Source organism: Buteo buteo, chromosome Z (genome assembly GCF_964188355.1).
Source record: "Buteo buteo chromosome Z, bButBut1.hap1.1, whole genome shotgun sequence".
In the NCBI taxonomy this organism is placed as follows: Eukaryota; Metazoa; Chordata; class Aves; order Accipitriformes; family Accipitridae; genus Buteo; species Buteo buteo.
Genome location: NC_134204.1, coordinates 39,101,636 through 39,122,345, shown reverse-complemented (window position 1 = coordinate 39,122,345; position 20,710 = coordinate 39,101,636). Strand labels below are relative to the sequence as shown.

Here is a 20,710-nt window from a genome sequence, read left to right as displayed (position 1 = left end):
GACTGAAATGTTGCTCAGTAGACTACAAGGAACAGGTGTAAGAAAAATGGTACTAAATCAGTGGGAGCTGGGTCACGCTCGGGACACAAGAAATAGTCTTGCTATTGAAAAGATGCCTGATATGTTATATAATAAAAGGAACATTGTAATGTGGCAAAGGTAATGCTGTGCACTTAATACCAGTATGACCTGAGGGTGACTGATGATTCATTATTTTGTTGAGCATTTGAATTTGTTTTCTACTTTGCATGCTAGCTTTGCCCTCTCTGAAATTATACCCCATCTGAAACATACTTAAACTACAAAGTACTGCAAAGGGAGGTGGAAATTAGTCATTTGCGGACTGATGGCTGTAACCATGTTTTCATGCCAAGTTATAATTCAGAATTGTTTGCTTTTCACCTTGTGTGTAAATAGATAAGAACTTTTAAAATACATCTCAGCAAAACTGACAGTTGAGTTTTCAAGGCAGCCTGGAGTCTATTAGTTTTTGGCAGCTAGTGAGGACAGGGGATAATGGGCACCTAACTCCATTAAAACACCTTTGAGAGTTTCAGCTTTGTGGTTCCAAGTGTGTTTACAAAACAAAATAAGATTCCTGTCCAGATACATTTGCAGCTTTACTTTCTTTCTGGATAGCAGAGAACAGAAAATCCTATCCAAAAATGAAATAATAGAGTGCCCCTGCTCTGTAAATACCACTTTGTTGCAGAGCTGTACTAATTACAGTATACTCTTGTTCTTCTCCCACTTTCCCTTCTGAACTGTTGGCTGCAAGTGATCCCTTATCTGCACAAGAAAGTCCAATGCTATTGTGCCTAATTACTGAATCTTTTTTCCCTATTTTGAATTAAGAAATGCTGTCAAAATTTATACCATGTGTAATGTGGAAGTAATTTATTTTGAAATTAATGAAATTATCCCATATTTACTGTGACATAGTTTCATTCTTTAAATAAATATTAGAGTTCAGGAACAGTATTATTTCCTGATAAAATTTTAGTTAATGCAAAAATAGAAATTGTGGTTTGTGTACATTAGTCAAATATGAGCTGCCAATTATCTAGCCATTGTCAACATACCTGTATTTGTCCATTTACATTCCCTCTTTTCAAGTATTTGAAGCTTTTATGTTTAAGAGAGAAACATATTTTAAAATTTTCAGCTATGACTGAGCTCTCTGTAACTTGTATTTTTGGTTGACTGTAGTCTCCCTTCTCTTTGCAGTAAAGGGTTGCCTTCAAGTTCGACATTCACTTTAGAGGACAGTGCCATCTATTTGACTTCAGAACAGAGCACACTGGAAATGGAAAATGATAATGCTTCAGTTTTGGATGTCTACTTAGTAAGTTGTCAAACTCTTTCAGATGGGTTTTTCCCCTGGAATTCCTTTGATTCATGCTCAGTAAGTAACTAAAATACATGCTTAACTTCAAGGTCCAGAAGTTCATTGAGGTATTTCTTGTACGCTTAAGTACCTTGCCAAAGCAAATCCTTAAAGAATCTATGTGCCTATTAACTATTGTGTTAATAGTGAAGTATGCCAAAATGCCTTTCAGTTTTTCTCTAATGGTGGGGGTTTTCTTCCTATTTATATAGGAGAAAAGAAAAAAAGAAAAAAAAAAAAAAAAGAAAAATCTTTCCTCTTCATGTTGAGTATTCCACAACGTAGAAATTAAATTTTCTCAGAAAGTTTGTGTTTACATAAGTGATTTTGAAGCCAGTGAAGTAGAGCTCAATATGAAGTACATTAATGGCTCCCCTTTTTGCTCTGAAGGGTTGTCCAGTTGTGGTGGCTGGAATATGACTAAAAATGTATCTTTTCCTTGCTGTTTTGGTTCCTAGTGAGCAGTTTATCTGACTGCTGAAAGATAAGCTCAAGTCTACATCTTTGGTTGTCTTCATTTCACCTGTGTTTTAAAAATTGTCTTGGTATCTACAGCTCACATTCCACAGACATAAAGGCAGGAGGCACACAGCTCCAGTTCCAATTGAGTGAAGTTTTGTGCATCTAACCCTTTTAGGCTGTTTTGAAAATCTTAGTGTAAATATAGGAGGGAGGTATGTTAAGCTTGGCTTTTTTTCCAAAGGCTTGTTTTCCTAAAGAACAAATTAAACAATTCTGCTATTATCCTAGTAATATTTTCCCTCTATTTTCATAAATACATGTCTGGTTTTGTGGCAAGAATTGTACTAGAGAGGAAGCGTCAAAAGGAAAGTCTGTTCATTAGGTTTCTAATAAATGTTTCACACAGGCATGGTTGGTTCCTTTTTAGGTAAAGTTCACTGAATTCTTTATTTTTCTTATCTTTAGAGTTTCCTGATTTTTGTCTTTAGAGATCCACAATATCGTATCACAGAACAGCCCAGGTTGGAAGGAACCTCGAGAGTTCATCTGGTCCAACCTTTTGTGGGAAAGGGAGTCTAGACGAGATTATCTAGCACCCTGTCCTATCACATCTTGAAAACCTCCAGCGATGGAGACTCTGCCACATCCCTGCAGAGGTTGTTCCAGTGCTGATTGTTTATCCCGAAGAAGTTTTTCTTGTGTGGAGATGAAATGTGTTTGTCACGTGTTTGTGTCTGATCCCCATGCTGTTTCTCGGTAGGCTGTACTACTGATTTTTTTTTCCTCTGTTTAGCCAGCAGCACTTGAGTATATACAATACCCACTTACTAGCTACCAATTTAATAGTTCGGCACACTTAGGGGAGTTGTTGTCTATCCTGTCTCCACTGAAACAAGACAGTAGTGTGTACCAGTGTCCAATCAGATGTAGGATTTACTTAGTTAACTGTGACCTCAAGTAGCCCATTAAATCAGCCTATTCCTGTAGGACTTGTGTTAATTGGGCTTGTTGCTGATATGATGTTGACATGAATCATCTGTTAAGAGGGACTCACAAATCCTGAAGTGTCATGGGAAATGGACAAATGAGTAATCACATGCAGCCTAACCTTGCTAGCAGATTGGCTGACTTAGTGAATTGTGCTTTAAACTAACAAACCTGGGGCGTAGGATCCAGAGCTGTGACACCTGCATGTTCATAAGCAACAGGGTGGATGAGCACACCTACTAGAGTAGTGGGGAATGCTCCCTAACCCTTTACAAAGGCAAGAACCCTAAGTCCAACCACCTCAAGTGCATGTATATCAACACACATAGTCCGGGCAGCAAAGAACTGGAGCTCCATGCCCAGCCTGAGAATTGTGATGTGATAGGAATCGCAGAAACTTGGTGAGAAGACTCGCATGACTGGAAGACCACAGTGGATGACTACAAACTCTTTTGGAAAGATAGGAAGGGAAGAAGAGGAGGTGGAGTTGCATGTCATAAAAAAAGAGAAAGTTGAGTGTATGGAGGGAAGCTATGGAAACCACAAAAGTTCTATCAAATGCCTTGGATCAAGATTAGATTGCTCATCACCAAGGAGGATCTTATGTTGGGTATCTGTTACTGACCTTCCTACCAGGATGATGAGGCTGACAAAACCTTCCTTTGGCTGCTCAGGGAAGTCTCAGGCCAACAGAACCTGGTCCTCATGGGTGACTTTGGTTACCCAGACATTTGTTGGGAGAAAAACACAGCGGTGCACAAGTTGTCCATGAGATTCCTGCAATGGATTAAGACTGCTTCCTGCTACAGGTGCTGGACATGCCAACTAGGAACAGCACATTGCTAGATTTACTGCTTACAAACTGAAAAGACATACTTGACAACATAACTACCAATTATAGGCTTGGATACAGCAGTTGCAACATTGTGGACCTTAAGATCCTGCTGAATACACTGAAGACCAGTAGTAGGACAAAGGACTTGGATTTTAGAAGAGGCACCTACAATATACTCAGAGCCCAGATGGAAGGGATTCCATGGTAAGCATGCATGGAGCACAAAGGAGCTTGTGAGTGCTGGGAGTTTTTAAAGAACAGCATCCTGGAAGCACAAGAACAGTCCATCACCTACAGAGGGAAAGGAAGAAGGCAGAACAAGGGACCACCCAGGCTTAACAATGAGCTTTTGGATGTGCTTAAAAGCAAAAATAAGTATACCAGCTATGGAAAGGTGCCCAAATACCCATTAAGGACTACAAGAACCTTGCTAGGGCATGCAGAGGAGCAGACGGGAAGGTTAAGACTCAGCTAGAACTGAAGTTGGCCAGAGATGTCAAGAAGAAGCAAGGGTTCTTCAGATACGTGAGCAGCTAAGCAGAAGCACAGGGAAGACCTACGCCCATTACTAAACAGGGCAGGGAAATGAGTTACGAATAATGCTGACAAGGCAGAGATTCTCAATGCCTTCTTTGCCTCCATCTCTACTGGCATAGCCAGACCCCAGCTCACAGGATCAAGTAGGTACGACAATACACATGTTGACCCACCAGTAGTGGCCCTCTGCAAGGGCTCAGCCTGCATAAATTGATGGGCCTGGAGGGAATCCACCCCAGGGTGTTAAAAGAAGTGGCTGACGTTGTAAGACCACTGTCTGTTATCTTTGTGAAGTTGTGGTGATCAGGGGGCTTCCCTGATGACTGCAAGAGGGCAAATCTCGTATCCATCTACAATAATGGCCCCAAAGAGGACCCAGGAAACTGCAGGCCCTTTAGCCTTACTTCAGTCCTTGGGAAAGTGGCGGAACAAGTGCTGCTAGAAACTATTACAAACCGAATGAAGCAGGCAATTGGGAAAATCCAGTGCAGATTTACCAAAGGCAAATCATGCCAGGCTAACCTGATTACCTTCTACAACAAAATGACATCTCCTGTTGACATGGAGAGAGCAGTGGATGTTGCTTACCTGGACTTCAGCAAAGCATTCAACATTGTTTCCCACAGGCATCTGCTGGACGAATTGGCAAGATGCAGACTGCATGGGTGGTCTGTGCAATGGGCAGGAAATTGGCTCACAGGCTGTAATCAGAAGATGATGATGAATGGGTTTTACTCAGGCTGACAGCCTGTCACAACCAGGGTCCCTCAGAGATTAATACTGGGCACCATGCTGTTCAACATCTTCATAAATGATCTGGGCAGTGGGACTGAAAGCACCCTGACCAAGTTTTCTGATGTCACTAAACTGGGTGGTGAGGTGGACACGTCAGAAGGGAGAGCCATCTTTCAGAGAGACCTGGACAGGCTGGAAGAGTGTGCTAGCAAGAATTGTATGAAGTTTAACAAAGACTTCAAAGTCCTCCATCTGGGACAACATAACCAAAGAGCCCAGCACTGGCTGTGTGGCTGGGGAGCAGCCTTGCTGAGAGTGACCTGAGGATCCTGGTGGACAAGCTGAACATGAGTCAGCAGTGTGCTGCTGCAGCAAGGCAAATTGGATCCTGAGCTGCATCCACGGGGACATTACTAGCAGAGACAGGGACATGATCATCCCACTTAGCACTTGTCAGGCCACATGTAGAGTACTGTGTCCAGCCTGGGCCCCACAATTCAAAAAAAGATGTGGACAGACTGGAGAGGGGCCAAAGGAAGGCCACGAAGGTGGTCAAAGACCTGGGAGAACCTGCTATATGAGGAAAGATTGAAGGAGTTAGGTCTTTTCAGCCTGTAGTAGAGAAGTTTCAGGAGGGACCTAATCACAGTTTTCCAGTACTTAAAGGGTGACTACAAAGAAGATGGAGTCTCTCTTCAGAAGCAGCAATGGGTACAAGTTGCATTGGGAGAGGTTTTATCTTGATATAAGAAAGAACTATTTTTACAGTGAGAACAATCAATCACTGGAGCAACCTCCCCAGGGACATGGTAGAGACCTTATTGCTGGAGGTTTTCAAGATGCAATGGCACAGGGTGCTAGATAACCTCACCTAGGCTCCCTTTCCCACGAAAGGTTGGACCACATGATCTCTTGAGGTCCCTTCCAACCTGGGCTGTTCTGTGGTTCTCTTGGCCCCACTTAACATAGAAATAATTTCTCGTTGATAACTTCTGAATTTGGTTTATAGTATAACAATCTTTTTTATCACTAGAACTGCTCAGCACTGTAAAGTGCTTTTTTTTAAAGTTTGAAGTGTATAGGGTGGACAGTGGAATGCTCTGAAAATCTAGTGACAGGCATAGGTAATACCTTCTGTAAAGCTGTCCTTATGAGTTTCAGGTGTTATGGTGATCTCTTTAGTTAGTTTTTGGCTTGTAAAACATTTGTTACTCTTGTGTCTGGGAGACTGCAGTAAGTATATGTGTATTCCACTGATCAGTATCAACAGAAAAATAAATAAAACCCAATTCTGGACATTATATGAACAGCCAGTGTTTATTCCGCTGAGCAAAGGTCTGGAAGAGTTAATAGGTCTTAAGTGGAGAGAATCATAGACGCTTTTTTGACCTACCAGCACCCTTTCTCTGCACCCTGTAAAATCCAAACTCAAAACACAATAATCAAGACAAGGTAGTGGTACATACCTCAAGTGTCTAGGTATGCAATGGCTGACAGCTTCAAGGAAATTGGGTACTGAGTCTAAGCACCTTACTTCTTAAGTGGCAAAATCATCTTGAGTAGTTACAGCCCCCGCCTTCTTGATCCTGTCCCACACATTGTATTGATGCCTTCTTAACTATTTTGAGATTGCTGTGGAAGTGACCTGTAACTTAATCACATGTACCCCTGTATGTATGCTGAGATGTTTATGGAAGAAGTAGTAAGAAACTGTTTTGTGCACTAATCTTTTACTTCCTAATGCTCCCCAATATCCTTCGGTGACCCTGAAACAACAGTTAGCCTCTGGTCAGGAAAGTCTGATAGTAAAGGATCAGTGATGTGTGTTATCAGTTTGATTCACTGGTGCTGAGCAGAAGGCAGTTTCATTTTTATAGGAGGATGATTAAATGCTGGCTAGAAGGGAAAGATGCATGTTTTTGAGAACACCAGGAACAGTTCAGTCATTTCTAATGTATGTCTCAAAAATAAAGCAAATCAGGGATGATTGCATTAGCTGATTTAAGCCACAGTTGAAAAGGTTACATGATACATTTTGACCTTTTAAAAGCATGAGGAGAAAATCTAGCTTTAAATGGCATTCCCAGATTTTCTTTTAATGCTGTAGTTAATATTTATTGTCTGTGTTTCTACTACAAGGCAAGCTGCTGTAGTCTTACCTGCTAAGTATTATAATGAAAAATATCTTAACTTGCTTAATTTCAGTCACTCCACTAATCCTTTGGTGTCTTTGCCTCCTGCTTTGAAATGCTCAACTTCTTGGACAAACTTTAGTCCGCTAGTAAATTAAGAGCTATGAATTTTTGATCCCATGAATGGAAAAAAAAAAAAAAAAAAGACATTAGACATTGTAGTAAAATAGATACTTAGAAGCAAAAGATGCCCTGGGAGATAAACAGAAGGTGTCATGTACATAAGCCAGTAACAGAGAAGGTAACACTCTTCTATTTAGCACTTTGATGTAGAAATCCACAAAACAACAGAGTAAAACAGTGTTTCCTTCTTCCTCTGGAAATAAACATAGTAGCTTTTTAAAATTCCCCTGAAGCCCTATTTATTGGTGTCACTTCAAGCACTGTCAGCTGATATATAAGCAGAAAAGCATTAAATGTTAGCAAACGCTATTGAACACAAAAGTCACAAGTAGTAAGGCTTAAGAATTACTTTAATTGATTCACTGCAAGTAGGCTTGATTTCCTTCTCCAAGTGTTGGAGGAGCCAACAAGGAGAGGTGTTATTCTGCACCTTGTTCTCACCAACAAGGAGGGGCTGGTGGGGAATGTGAAGCTCAAGGGCAGTCTTGGCTGCAGTGACCATGAAATGGTGGAGTTCAAGACCCTGCACAAGGGCAGCGAGGAGGGCACACAGCAAGCTCGCTATCCTGGACTTCAGGAGAGCAGGCTTTGACCTCTTCAGGGATCCGCTTGGTAGAGTACCATGCGATAAAGCCCTGGAGGGAAGAGGGGCCCAAGAAAGCTGGTTAATATTCAAGGATCACGTCCTCCAAGCTCAAGAGCAATGCATCCCAACAAAGAGGAGGTCAGGCAAAAACGCCAGGAGGCCTGCATGGATGAACAAGGAGCTCCTGGACACACTCAAAGACAAAAAGGAAGCCTACAGAGGGTGTAAGGAAGGACAGGTAGCCTGGGAGGAATACAGAGAAATTGTCTCAGCAGGCAGGGATGAGGTTAGGAAAGCTAAAGCCCTAATAGAATTAAATCTGGCCAGGGAAGTCAAGGGCAAAAAAAAAAAAAAGCTTTTATCGGTATGTCGGTGATAAAAGGAAGACTAGGGAAAATATGAGCCCTCTCTGGAAGGAAACAGAAGACCTGGTTATCCAGGACGTGGAGAAGGCTGAGGTACTCAACAACTTTTTTGCCTCAGTCATCACTGGCAAGTGCTCCAGCCACACCACCCAAGACGCAGAAGGCAAAGGCAGGGACTGGGAGAATGAAGAACCACTCAGTGTAGAAGAAGATCAGGTTTGAGACCATCTAAGGAACCTGAAAGTGCACAGGTCCATGGGACCTGATGAGATGCATCTGCGGGTCCTGAGGGAACTGGCAGATGAAGTGGCTAAGCCACTATCCATCATATTTGAGAAGCTGTGGCACTCTGGTGAAGTTGCCATTGACTGGAAAAGGGGAAACATAACCCCCATTTTTAAAAAGGGAAAAAAGGAATATCCAGGGAACTACAGGCTGGTCAGTCTCACCTCTGTGCCTGGCAAGATCATGGAGCAGATCCTCCTAGAAACTATGCTAAGGCACATGGAAAATAAGGAGGTGACTGGTGACAGCCAACATGGCTTCACTAAGGGAAAATCACGCCTGACAAATCTAGTGGCCTTCTACAATGGGGTTACAGCATTGGTGGATAAGGGAAGAGCAATTGAGGCCATCTACCTGGACATGTGCAAAGCATTTAACATTGTCCTGCATGACATCCTTGTCTCTAAATTGGAGAGAAAAGGATTTGACAGATGGACCAGTTGGTGGATAAGGAGTTGGCTGGATGGTTGCACTCAGAGTTGCAGTCAATGTCTTGATGTCCAAGTGGAGAGTAGTCACAAGTGGCGTTCCTCAGTGGTCAGTATTGGGACCGGCGCTGTTTCACATCTTTGTCGGTGACAAAGTTTGGATTGAGTGCACCCTCAGCAAGTTTGCCAACGACACCAAGCTCTGTGGTGCGGTCGACATGCTGGAGGGAAGGGATGCCATCCAGAGGGACCCTGACAGGCTTGAGAGGTGGGCCCGTGTGAACCTCATGAAGTTCAACAAGGCCAAGTGCAAGGTCCTGCAGATGGGTCAGGGCAATCCCAAGCACAAATACAGGCTGGGCAGAGAATGGATCGACAGCACCCATGAGGAGAAGGACTTAGGGGTGTTGGCTGACAAGAAGCTCAGGATGACCTGGCAATGTGCACTTGCAACCCAGAAAGCCAACTGTATCCTGGGCTGCATCAAAAGAAGCGTGACCAGCAGGTCAAGGGAAGCGATTCTCCCCCTCTACTCTTCTCTCGTGAGACCCCACCTGGAGTATTGTGTCCAGCTCTGGGGCCTCCAATATAAGAAGAACATGGATCTGTTGGAGCAAGTCCAGAGGAGGGCCACAAAGATGATCAGAGGGCTGGAACACCTTTCCTATGAAGACAGGCTGAGAGAGTTGGGGCTGTTCAGCCTGAAGAAGAGAAGGGGGGCCTAAAATACCTAAAGGGGGCCTAAGAGAAAAATGGGGAGGAACCCTTTAACAGGGAGTGTAGCGATAGGACGAGGGGTAATGGCTTTAAACTGAAAGAAGGTAGTTTTAGATTAGGTATTAGGAAGAAATTCTTTACTGTGAGGGTGGTGAGGCACTGGAACAGGTTGCCCAGAGAGGGTGTGGATGCCCCATCCCTGGAAGTGTTCTAGGCCAGGTTGGATGGGGCTTTGAGCAACCTGGTCGAGTGGAAGGTGTCCCTACCCATGGCAGGAGGGTTGGAACTAGATGATCTATAAGGTCCCTTCCAACCCAAACCATTCTGTGATTCCTTTACACTTACAGTAGAACAAGAACCTGCATGTAAACAGCACAGTGACAAACTTTGAAGTTCGCTCCATTGTGATGCTGTACAACTTAAGTCATCTGCTGGTAAATATAGGATTTAAATAAATAAATATATGCCTCACCTATAGGATTTCATTAATGACCTATTTTGCTTGAAGACTACTTCTGTATATTTAACTGTAATGGAAGATTCTTAGGTAGTACAGAAATTGTTACGTGGAAATACAGCATTGCCTCCTGTTGAAAGAAGGGCTCACAAAATTTGTATGTAATTTAGAAGTCACTACCATTGAAGATATGCTTGCAAAGGATTGATAAGGGCTTCAGTAAAATAAAAGAATGGAATAACTTTAGTAATGAGCAAGCCCAGCATATGTAGAGTCTGGTTAGTGTAGCTATGATTTGTGTCAGATGAATTGCATAAATAATATTATTACATTTAGAATTACTTATGCTGTGGCTTATGTCCAAATGCCAATTTGATTGTAGGATTTTGAAGTCTTAAAACATCGCTGGAGATTAAATTTGTGTTTCAAAGCTGCTGTAAATGTATAGATAAGCAGATTTACAAATATTGGTCTATAAAATGCCTGTTTAGAAACTGTCAAAACTGTCTGGCTCTTCTTACTCTTCGGTGCTCTTCCTCTTTTCTTCTGTTCTCACTCCCGTAGTTCTGTATTAAAGCCTGTCTCTTTGAGCATTTCCTAGTTTGTATTGAAACCCTTCAGACTGCCAGGTTACTGTCTAACTCCTCATCTTTGCAGTTATTTTCTCTTACAAATATTTTCACCCCTTCAGCTACTTTAATTTTTAGCACCCTAAGCTGTCTCTCCTAGTATAAAATCTTCTTTTAGAGAAGAAGATTCCCACCTGGCTCTGGCTGAGTGAATCATCCCAGTCAGATACAACTTTGGCTATTGGATTGTACTTCCGCCATAACTCCCTGATGAAGTGTTTATTTTTCATTCAGAAATATTTTGCTTCTCGGTCTTTCATAACATTTGATTCAATTCTAATCATGTTGTAGTTTTCTTCAGGGTGGTGTTGTGAACTAATAACAAGTGCGGCTGAAACTAAAGCAGTTCCCAGGCAGCATAGATGTACAAACAAGCTAAAAAGTGTACAGTCATGTGGTGATACTTACCTCAAATTTTGATATGTTGTTCTCTTTCTGGAGGCCTCAGTTTCTCTGCCTCACCATTTACTCTGAAGATACTGATGGAAGAACATGGTAGATGGAACATTAATTCTGGGACTATCAGAAGGGAATTCAGGCCTTCTCACTCACAGACATCCTTTCTTTACCTTGAGAGCAGAATAATCCCTAGAATGTTATGTGCGCATACTGGAACCAATCAAGCGCTCTTTCCTCAATGTAGAATCCTATTTAATTAGGGCTGAAGGGGGCAAACCTACTTGTTTTATGCAGTGAGGTAACAGCTCTTTTCCTCTGTTATCTGTCTTATCCCTGTATCCATCCATGCATGATCTTAAAAAGCAGAGGAAAAAGAGGCCTGTGTTTCTCATAAAACTGAAACCTGGTGTGAGGTGAAACAACCACCAAGCACTTGAATGTAGTCTGGCAGAGGTGTTCTTGCAGAAGCAACGTTACGTAGGAAGCAACCTAACAGCAACATTCCAGTCATCCTTGCATGAAAATCAGATACGGGAATTATGTGCTTGATTAGATTAAAAAGGTACCATTTCAGATTACAAGTATTACATTACCTGAGCAAACCAAGTGCTAAAATGCCAGCACATATTGTCACTAAACTACATGTTCTCATGCCCGGGGCTTTTAATGCACCATATAAGGAAATCATCATCTCAAAAACAAATCCATGAAAAGAGAACTGGAGCACAAAAATGCTCCAACACAAGAGGGCTCAAGTAGGCTCAAACTTTGTAAATCCATTATATATCCAGTGTGAGACATCTCAGACAGTGATTACAGGAATGCATCCTATAGTCTCATTTGTCCATTACGTATAATTTCAGACCCAATTGCTATGACCAAACTCAGTCTCTCTCACAAAATAATGTTTCTTATATCTGCAATCAAAGTAACCCCAAAAGTTATGCAGTGGTTACAGAGTTGCTTAGAGGATCATGTCCTGCACCTTGAAATAGATGGTGTTTTTTCTATAATAATATGCACAAAACTAGACTGTACCTTATGCAGAGATGAACATCTGAAAATCCCACCTTCTTAAAATGGCATCAGTACCATGAACAGCATTTCTGTGACTGACTCACGCAGTTAGCAGTTGCTACAAGTTTCTGTCAGGTCTGTTTTCTCCAACTCTGTTAGCAAATTTTGCTCATTTTTTTTTCCATCGCTGATTGTCACAACCCATGCTGGACAGACCAGGGAGGGGTTGTAGTGAGTTCAGAATACCCTTAGGCTAAATTAAGGTGAAGCGACACCAAATGATCAGTTAAATGTTTTATTTATGGCAGAAGCAACCTAGATCTGGAAGGCGTAATAGTAAGCAGTGTGGTTTCTATTGAAACATCTACAAAGGTAAGGAGGAGAAAGAGAAGAAAAAGAGATGAAAACAAGAAAAGGGGAGAGAGAGAGAGAGATTACCACCCTTGGATCCCGCAATAAAGTTAATGGTCGATGATGCTGACAGTCATCGTAATCCGCCGGTAATGGGTACACATGGGAATCCTCATTTTTGTGTCTTTTATAGCCCAATTCCCACTTTTTCTCACGTCAATCATGCCACTCTTGTTTTTCTGCGCAGGGCCCCTAAGGACTTATGTAACTCTCAATTTTCCGCACAGGCGCCATCATGGGGGGTGGTCATGAGCCCCTTCCCCAAATAAACTGCGGGTGACCCCTGACCACATACAGTGAGTTGTTCCACCCAGTTCATCAGGACACGGGACTGCGCATCCTCCGACACGCCTCCGGCGTCCTGTGTCACATGTGGTGTTGCTATGCAGAACTTACCTCGTTGCAGCGCCTTGCAAGCAAGTTCCGTTCCTTCCCTCAACCGCAAAAGCCAGGCCCCAGTCTCTGTCCATCATGACGGGTGTTTGAGGCATTAACTCCATGCAGTCTCTCACACTGATCCCTCTGAAATGCTTTGGAAGGATCAGAGGAAAGGGAGCAAGAATAAGCTAGTTGTAATTGCATTACATAATTAGTGGAATAGCATAAAGCTAGCATCAGCAATACTGCTAGTCTCCTTAGAGAGTGAAAAGTAGTGATAAGGCCAGAGGGTCTGAAGCTGTGTTGAGTGACCATTATATCTTGTCAAAAATGGACCTGCAGTCATTCAGATCTGAGCTTTCAGCCAGAAAGTAGATGGTGCTAGTGAAAATTTTGACTAATTTATCTTGGCTTCATAAAACATTATTTTGTTTATTGGTACAAGCATTTTTCAACTTTTTTTGCCAAACTGATTCTTAAATATTTTTTTTAAATCCTTCTTAGCCTTATGTCATATTCTTTTTAAAATACCACTTTCTTTAATTTTACTTACTTGTCCAGCAATTTCACTTTGCATATTAAATTGTTCTGCATCCCATAAGTACATACTACTTTACTCCCTTAGCACATTCAGGTGCTAATATGGCAGTAGATAGACTTTGATTGCCAGACCACAGCTATCGAGAGAGAAAGAACAGCCTCTGAGAAAGTAGCACTGTGCTAATTAGCATTAGCATCAGTGATTAGGAACACCCTAACACTGATGCACAATACAGAAACAGTTTTAAAAGTTGCCGCAGAATAATATTGAAATATCATTCTTCAGTGTTCAAGGTCTAGTGCCAGAAGGCATAACTAAAATATTGATTTAAATCTATTGGTTACCTTTTTCTAAGACAGGCTTTAAAAATTACTTCAGAGACTTTTTGCTGTTGTTCATAGTCAAGGTTAGATTGTTGTTGAACTATTTAAAGGTGGGTTAATGCTTGTATCAAAAAGTACAATTTAAAGGTGATGTTAAAAATCTGTTTAATAAATGGGAACTTATGCCTTCATTATATTTTTTTATAAGGTTTTAGAGTAAGGTCACTACAGATGTCTTTGTTTTGGTCTTGTGTCGTGCTCCATGTTTGATACATTAGCTGACATGCATTCAATTTACTGCAGTATTTTGTTCAGCTGTCAGTTTATCCTTAGTTTGAGTCGTAGTAATAAGGTGTTCAGCAAAGAACAGTTTCTCTTCAATTCATCTGTGACTCCATAGACATGCTAAGAAGTGATCGACTATTTGCATTACATAACCATTGCTTCTGTAGAAGATACTGTGGAAAACACTAATTCATTAACATTATTCAATGATATTTTTTGTGAAGTGGAATGATTGCTATGACATTGACTACAACATTAGTTGTGCCTGCAAGTTTTTGGATAGGTATGATTTTTCAACTGGGGAAGGGTGTCATGCAGAAGCTAACAGGACTTTTATAGGTGACATACAAAGACTGCTGTTTTTCCCCTAGCACGTTTAAGTAACAAAGGCCCCAGTCAATTCTTCAAGGTAACTAAAGTTGTTGTGAACTGCTGAGTGCTCTCAGTTTGGACTGTCTTCTCTGATGTCCAGAATGTTCAGCATTTTGCAGCAGCAAGTGGTTCTATTTCATGTAATATAAGTGTACTGCAATGTCTGCAAAACCATAGGGGTTAGCTGTTGTACAAGAAAAGAGATCCAGTGCTTTTGATTAGGGGGCAAGGTAAGAAAAGAATCACTGCTAAACTGTGCTGCAGCCTGTTTAGGGGAAGAAAGATGTTACCTATTTATAATTCTGTAAGAAACCAAATAAACACAACTCTTGACTTCACTTGTCATTTCTGTATTTCCAGTAACAAAGAATATATGAAGAGTAAAACTAAGAGAAGTGACTGTGGTTAATGAAGAGTACTTTCTGCACTCCTGATTTAAAAGGGAGGAATTTGCTGAGCCTAACAAGACAAAGAGTAATAATCAACTCAACTTATTCTAAGAAGCATCAGGATCTTTGAACCATAGAAAGGATTGATGGACTTGGCAAAAATGACATGAAGCATTCCACACTCTGCTATCATCTGCTGTTGCTTGCTGAACTGTGAAGAACTGTGTATTCAGGCTGCTTTCTACTATATTGCCAATCACCTTTTTTGGACTTGAAAGTGATATTTTCTTATCAGCTCTCTAGTGGTTTTATTTGCATGCATTCTGTAACTATGCACAAGCAAAATCTATTATCTGCTTTACCTATTTAAAAATAAGCACAGTGGTGAATAAAATTAATTTAATTTGTTTTGACTATTCCATTCTAATCACTTAGGTCCACATCAGTGGAAGTTGGAATTGATGTCATACAAGGGTTAGGATAAACCTCTGCACATACTATATGAAAATGAGCCTCTCAAGACATTTTCACTGTTGGTGAAAAGGAGAAAAAAATGTTATTTATAAGAAGGCCTTATGTTGTGTACATATATTGTCTTTGAGATATTTTTGATTTTAGTTTATTTCTTGTAAAAGAGAAATTATATAATTTATTTAGTAAATACTACTGTAAACTATAGTTTTATTGATGAATAAAATATTTTGTTCTCAAGACTATCACAGCTGTCAGTCTGCTCTTGATCTGTACAGGACTTAAAGTTCTCGTATTTCTCTACCTTCATGAGATGGTCTTGAGAGGCATCTCAAGAGATATGACAACCACTATATAACATGGCATCTGTCTTTATCTTCTACCAGCTCTATAGTGAAGAGGGGAATCTTGAAATTAGAGCAGAAGAGGCAAAGGAACATAGTCAACAGGCATTGCTTCATAAAAAGCATTTTAGATTTTTCAGTGTGGTCAATAATTTTAAGATACCTATAGAAACTGTTCTGGTTTCCTTAATTTCCCTAGCAGCAGAGAGATAATCCCAAACACCAGTGACCATCAGTCCAAGATTTCATACTTGGATGCAGTGGTGTATTTAAAAACTACACAGGCGTCACTTCGGAAGTTTATGAAAGTTGTTGGTAATAACATTTCTTCTAGGAGTAAGCGCAGCAAACCTGCTGGATTGGCAAAACCAGAATTTGGCACTTTATTTCCTAGAATTCTGCTTTGTACCTCTGAAGAATTTTTCATTTAAGGTTTTGGTGTGGCTTTGGTTTTTTTTCACTTTGATGTAATCCTATAACCCTGATAAGGAGTAAGGTATTATTCCTTAATTACGCACAGAATAGAGAAATGGAAAGTGTTTTTTTTTCTCTAAGTTTGTAGAGTCTCTGGCTTAACTTAGAGCCTGTGTATCATGATTACCTCTTTTCTAGGCTTTAAAATTAGATTGCTTAATGTCAGCAAGATAATTCTTCTGCAGCATTCCTCTTAGGAATGCAAGAAACCAGTCTGGATGCCCTGTGAGCAAAAACATTTTGTACATCAATGTGAAGTGTCTGCTTCTTCATGCACAGTGTATAGCATATTTAGAATGTGTCTCTATGCAAAGTAAGTATTTCTGATTAGTGTTATTTGGGGAAAAACATGAAATTTCTTAGTTTAAGCACCAGATTAATCTTCATAAAGCATATACATGTCACTTTTTTCCCAATTACCTAGCAGACTGTAGTGTCTGAATCATTTGTCCTTAGACCCTAGAGGACACTCAACTTAACTGCAACAATTCTGTCCAAAACCAGAATGTATGTACTAAATGATTCAGAGACTGAGCCATCCTTTGTGTACAATCCCTTTAACACAGTCATTTATAAATGAAAACAGTCATTTAACACTTGCAAAAGGAAGTCCTGCGTACACTGTGGAGCCTATTGGGAAAACCTTCTCCAAAGCACATGCACTTACAAATCTGTTTTGGGTTTTTTTGGTGTATGACTACATAGTTCCACTGAGAGGGAAGAGGGATTACAGCTAAGCAACATTAATGATCAACAACTTGGAACTCATTTCTTTATCTAATACATGAAATGGTATAAAGCTTCAAACATCAAAGAGTACAGGAGCTTGTAAGGATGTGTATGTTTCATGCCTACGTATTTCGTTTCTCTTCATCTTGTATTGGTATTTTGCATTGGTAGCACTCTGATGAAAATTTGAAGACTTTAAACGTATCTATAAAGCTGATGAGGCAGTGCACGTCAAGTAAAAATAAAATATATACAGAAGGCATAATCAACACTCTGGGGTATTAAAGTAATGTGTTGGTCTGTTTCTCCAGCTCTAAACAGATGGAACTCACCACAGGGAGCAAAATTTGAAGAATTAGGTCACAGACATGGGCTATCTGTGTGCAGTGATACCTGAATACTCTGGACCTGCAAGCTGCCCAGAATGAAAAAGCACAGGTTGATGCCTGCTTAGAGAAGAAAGGCAGGGAATAACTCCAAATTTGTATATCTGACCCTGTGACTTAATCATATGACATTCAGAGGGTGAGTTTTGCCTTTGGGAGTAGCATGTAATAGTTGTCCTCCGTTAAAAAAAAAAAAACAAAAAAACAAAAAAAACACCAAAAAACCTTCATGTCCTTGTACTAGAATTCAGTGGTTTGAAAATACTGACACCTATCACAAGATCTGTTTTCTTGTTGACTTGGCTTATACTTCAGGCAATTTAATTTCTTATAACTCAATCCTGTTTTCCCAAACTCTTAACACTAGACAGTGATAAAAGAGTAATCAGTAGTGCACTCCACCTGTTCTTCATAGAAGCCATTTACTGACCCATTTCCAGTGGTGCATGCATTTGCTTGCAACACGAAAGATACCAGCTCTTTCCAGACTGAAGGCATGGGGCCTGACCCTGCAGCGATTTTGCATCTGGAACTGCTTTGCAGTTATTTTACACAAGCCTAAAAAGGCATTGATACCAAAGTGCTGTGGTATGAACAACATTAACCTGAGAGACAAGGATCAAGATGAAAAACATTAAAAAATCATTGCTAAAGTTGCTAACCCCAAACTCAGGCCCTTTTGAAGTTGTGTGAATGATCGTCGCTGGTAGTAGCGTCCTGTAAAGTTCATTTACTGGAACATTGTTGACAGTTTTTTAAAAGATTTGGTAAGTGAGATTGCTAATACCAGGGAAAATGTTTAATTGACACTAATCAATTTGTCATTAACCTAGAAACCATAAATGAGCATTTCCTATTGAGAGTTGCATATGACCTTGGATTATTAGAGAAAAAATCACTGTGGAACTACCTGGAGAATACTAGAAAATACCTTCTGACTCTCTTTTTATAGGAATGGCAAGGTACGTAAACAAGAGCCATCTTTCACTAAATCAAATGCTACATAAAAGAACAGGCATTCCTCCATTCTTCCAGCTGCTTTCCCCACTTCCCACCAAGGTATGAAAAAGGAATTGTTTGCTTTACTAATGTATTCTGCAGTCTGATAAAAGTTTTTTCTCCCTACAGGCCTTATCTCAGTATGTAGACCATTATAGCTGTAAAAACATAACTACTTTCTTCCAGAAGTGATAAGAATATGGGTTGGTCTTCAAGGCTAGAGTATCTTGTATCTGCTGGATGTACAATAAAAACTTCCCTCACAAAATGCAACAAGAACACAGACCCCTACAAGGTCTGAGGGAAGATACTGGTAACAAAGAAACACTCAGGACTCTGCTTGAAAGAGACAAGAGGCTGACTAAGCTAGATAATATGGTTTAGTACAGAGAACTCTTAGCTACAACAGATGTCAAAGTCTATTTGAAATTTGCACAACCAACTTGAATTGTCTGGGCTTTTGCCCCTCATATGGTAGAAAATAATTTCAGCTTAAAGCAAAAAATAACACAAATCTTGTTCAAAACACAACTTATTCCCTAAAGCATTGCAAGATGCCAGCTGTTAACTTGAGTGAGCGTTGTAGAAATGTAAAAATGCATCACAGTAACCAGTGGTAAGCTTCTTGATACTTGTATGTGTTACATATTTATGATTTTACTGGTAACTGTTGCATTTTTCAGTCATGTCCTATGGAAGGATCTGAAATGAAATTTGTCTACGTTCGCACAGAAAATTTTTTTTTAAGAAACTTTTTCATCAGGTTTATTTCTTATCTTTCATCTCCCTGGTAAGCCTATTTTATTTTTTCAGTTTAAGTAACAATAAAAGATGTCTAGCTGAGACTCTTGACATCTTCACATATCATTAATAACACGATATCACCAGCATTTAAATAACTCAGTAGGAACTTGGCCAGTCACATTAATACCCTTCTCTTTCTTCACTGCTTTTTGAGGCTCACCATCAGAAGTTCTATCAAACATATGTCAGGTGTGATAAATGATGTGCTTTATTTCCCTTTACTGGCTCAGTACTCCTACCTACAGGAGGTAATAGATCAGAACACTTGCGGTCACAGAAAATACTGTCCTAGAATGGGCCCCTGAGTGGATGCTATATTTTATAATAATGTACCTTTCCATGGACTCAGGTATTCACACAGCCAAAATAGCTCCTGAACACGCTGGTGACCGAAATCTGAAGTGGTCCATATGAAGTGGTCACATCAGTGCAGTTACCTGGAATTAATTAACTGCTGTTAACAGGAAGTGCAATCTAAACAGTTTTTTAAAGTGACTTGCAGCTACTCTGCATTTGGGCTGTGAATCCATTGTCTAACTGGCCTGTTGTAACGTTTGAACCCAAGATACTAGCTCTGGTTCTTGTCCCATTGCTCCCTCTCTGTACTGCTAGTGTGTCCTACAGTTCTTGTCCTAAATTGTCAAGAAAGGGGGAATCCCTCTCTATTACTGCTTAGGTCTGGAAAAGCAGTAGATACTGTACTTCGAAAATTTGTCAGAGAAGTGAACAGGAACTGTAGAACAGCACAGCTACAGGATGTGGATTCTTACCATGCAGCTTAGGAAATGGCTGCGATTACAACACAGTTTCAAAGTATTTTGCTTTGTAACTCAGGCTGCTGCAATTGGAGTGCTGTCAGCACCTGTGGTGTGTAGGAACTGCTTGTATGTTAGAATCTCTAATCCTTGCAAGGTAGAAATAAATAGCAACTTTCCTTTGCCCTGCCTGGGGTTTGGTTTTGTTTGGTTTTTTTAGCGGGGGGGGGGGGGGGGGGGGGGGGTTGCTTTTAATTTCTGTCCTTTCCAGGCTCCAGCTCCTTGTAAATCTACCCAGCAACATTGCTTTGCCTGAAGTACCTGCAGAGATTGACCCACGAGCAGTTTTCCCTGGTCTGAAAGAATAGTAGCTGAGGTGAGGGTGCACAGCAGGAGCAGTCATGTTACCAAGTGACCGTCGCAGCTACTTGTCTTTATGATCCCAGTCAGAGTCGAGGTCCCCAAGTTCTCATAAGTATGCCAAAAAGGCCGAGCGCTACACCAGGACCCAGCACCTCTTTTTTCCAAGTGTCGCTGCTGCACGACGTTTACGTTGAACAGTACACGTGCGAGGCGAAGGACATCCTCCCCCTCCACCGCACTGGTGGGGAAAGTACCACCTCCTGGAAAAGACACGTCCTGCAGAAAGACCGTGCTCGACTCCAATACGGCTTGGCTGTCTCAGTAGCAAAACATTAGGATTTAATTTGGTCTGGCTGCACTGCGGCTGAAGCCAGACGGGACGGGACGCGGGGCGGCGAAGAGACGATTCTGCTTTTCTCCTTCAGGCGCGATCGCCCCGGCGCCCTTCTCCTGGCTCAGATGCTTGGGTGCCCCGGTGCCCCACAGGCCGGTCGCGCCGGCGCTGCCCCTCAGAAGCACCTCGCCAGTCCCCGGACCCGCTAAGG

At 41.0% G+C, this 20,710-nt stretch overlaps 1 protein-coding gene and 1 long non-coding RNA gene across 3 annotated transcripts in view; one reads left to right on the top strand and one right to left on the bottom strand.

Annotated features, from left to right (window-relative positions):
- Window positions 1-15,548, top strand: part of PIP5K1B (phosphatidylinositol-4-phosphate 5-kinase type 1 beta) — a 124,376-nt gene extending 108,828 nt beyond the window's left edge. For both annotated transcript variants that reach the window (XM_075020976.1, XM_075020975.1), the window contains exons 15-16: window positions 1,228-1,345; window positions 14,812-15,548. In XM_075020976.1, the coding sequence (XP_074877077.1) occupies window positions 1,228-1,345; window positions 14,812-14,814 (121 nt within the window). In that variant the 3' untranslated portion in view covers window positions 14,815-15,548. The remainder of the gene's footprint in view (window positions 1-1,227; window positions 1,346-14,811) is intronic.
- LOC142027230 (uncharacterized) lies at window positions 11,134-20,657 on the bottom strand. Its single transcript, XR_012649057.1, has 3 exons — window positions 20,124-20,657; window positions 12,949-13,082; window positions 11,134-11,204 (listed from the first exon to the last, which is right to left on the bottom strand). It is a non-coding gene; the product is annotated as an uncharacterized LOC142027230 (long non-coding RNA).
- Window positions 20,658-20,710: the final 53 nt, after the last annotated feature.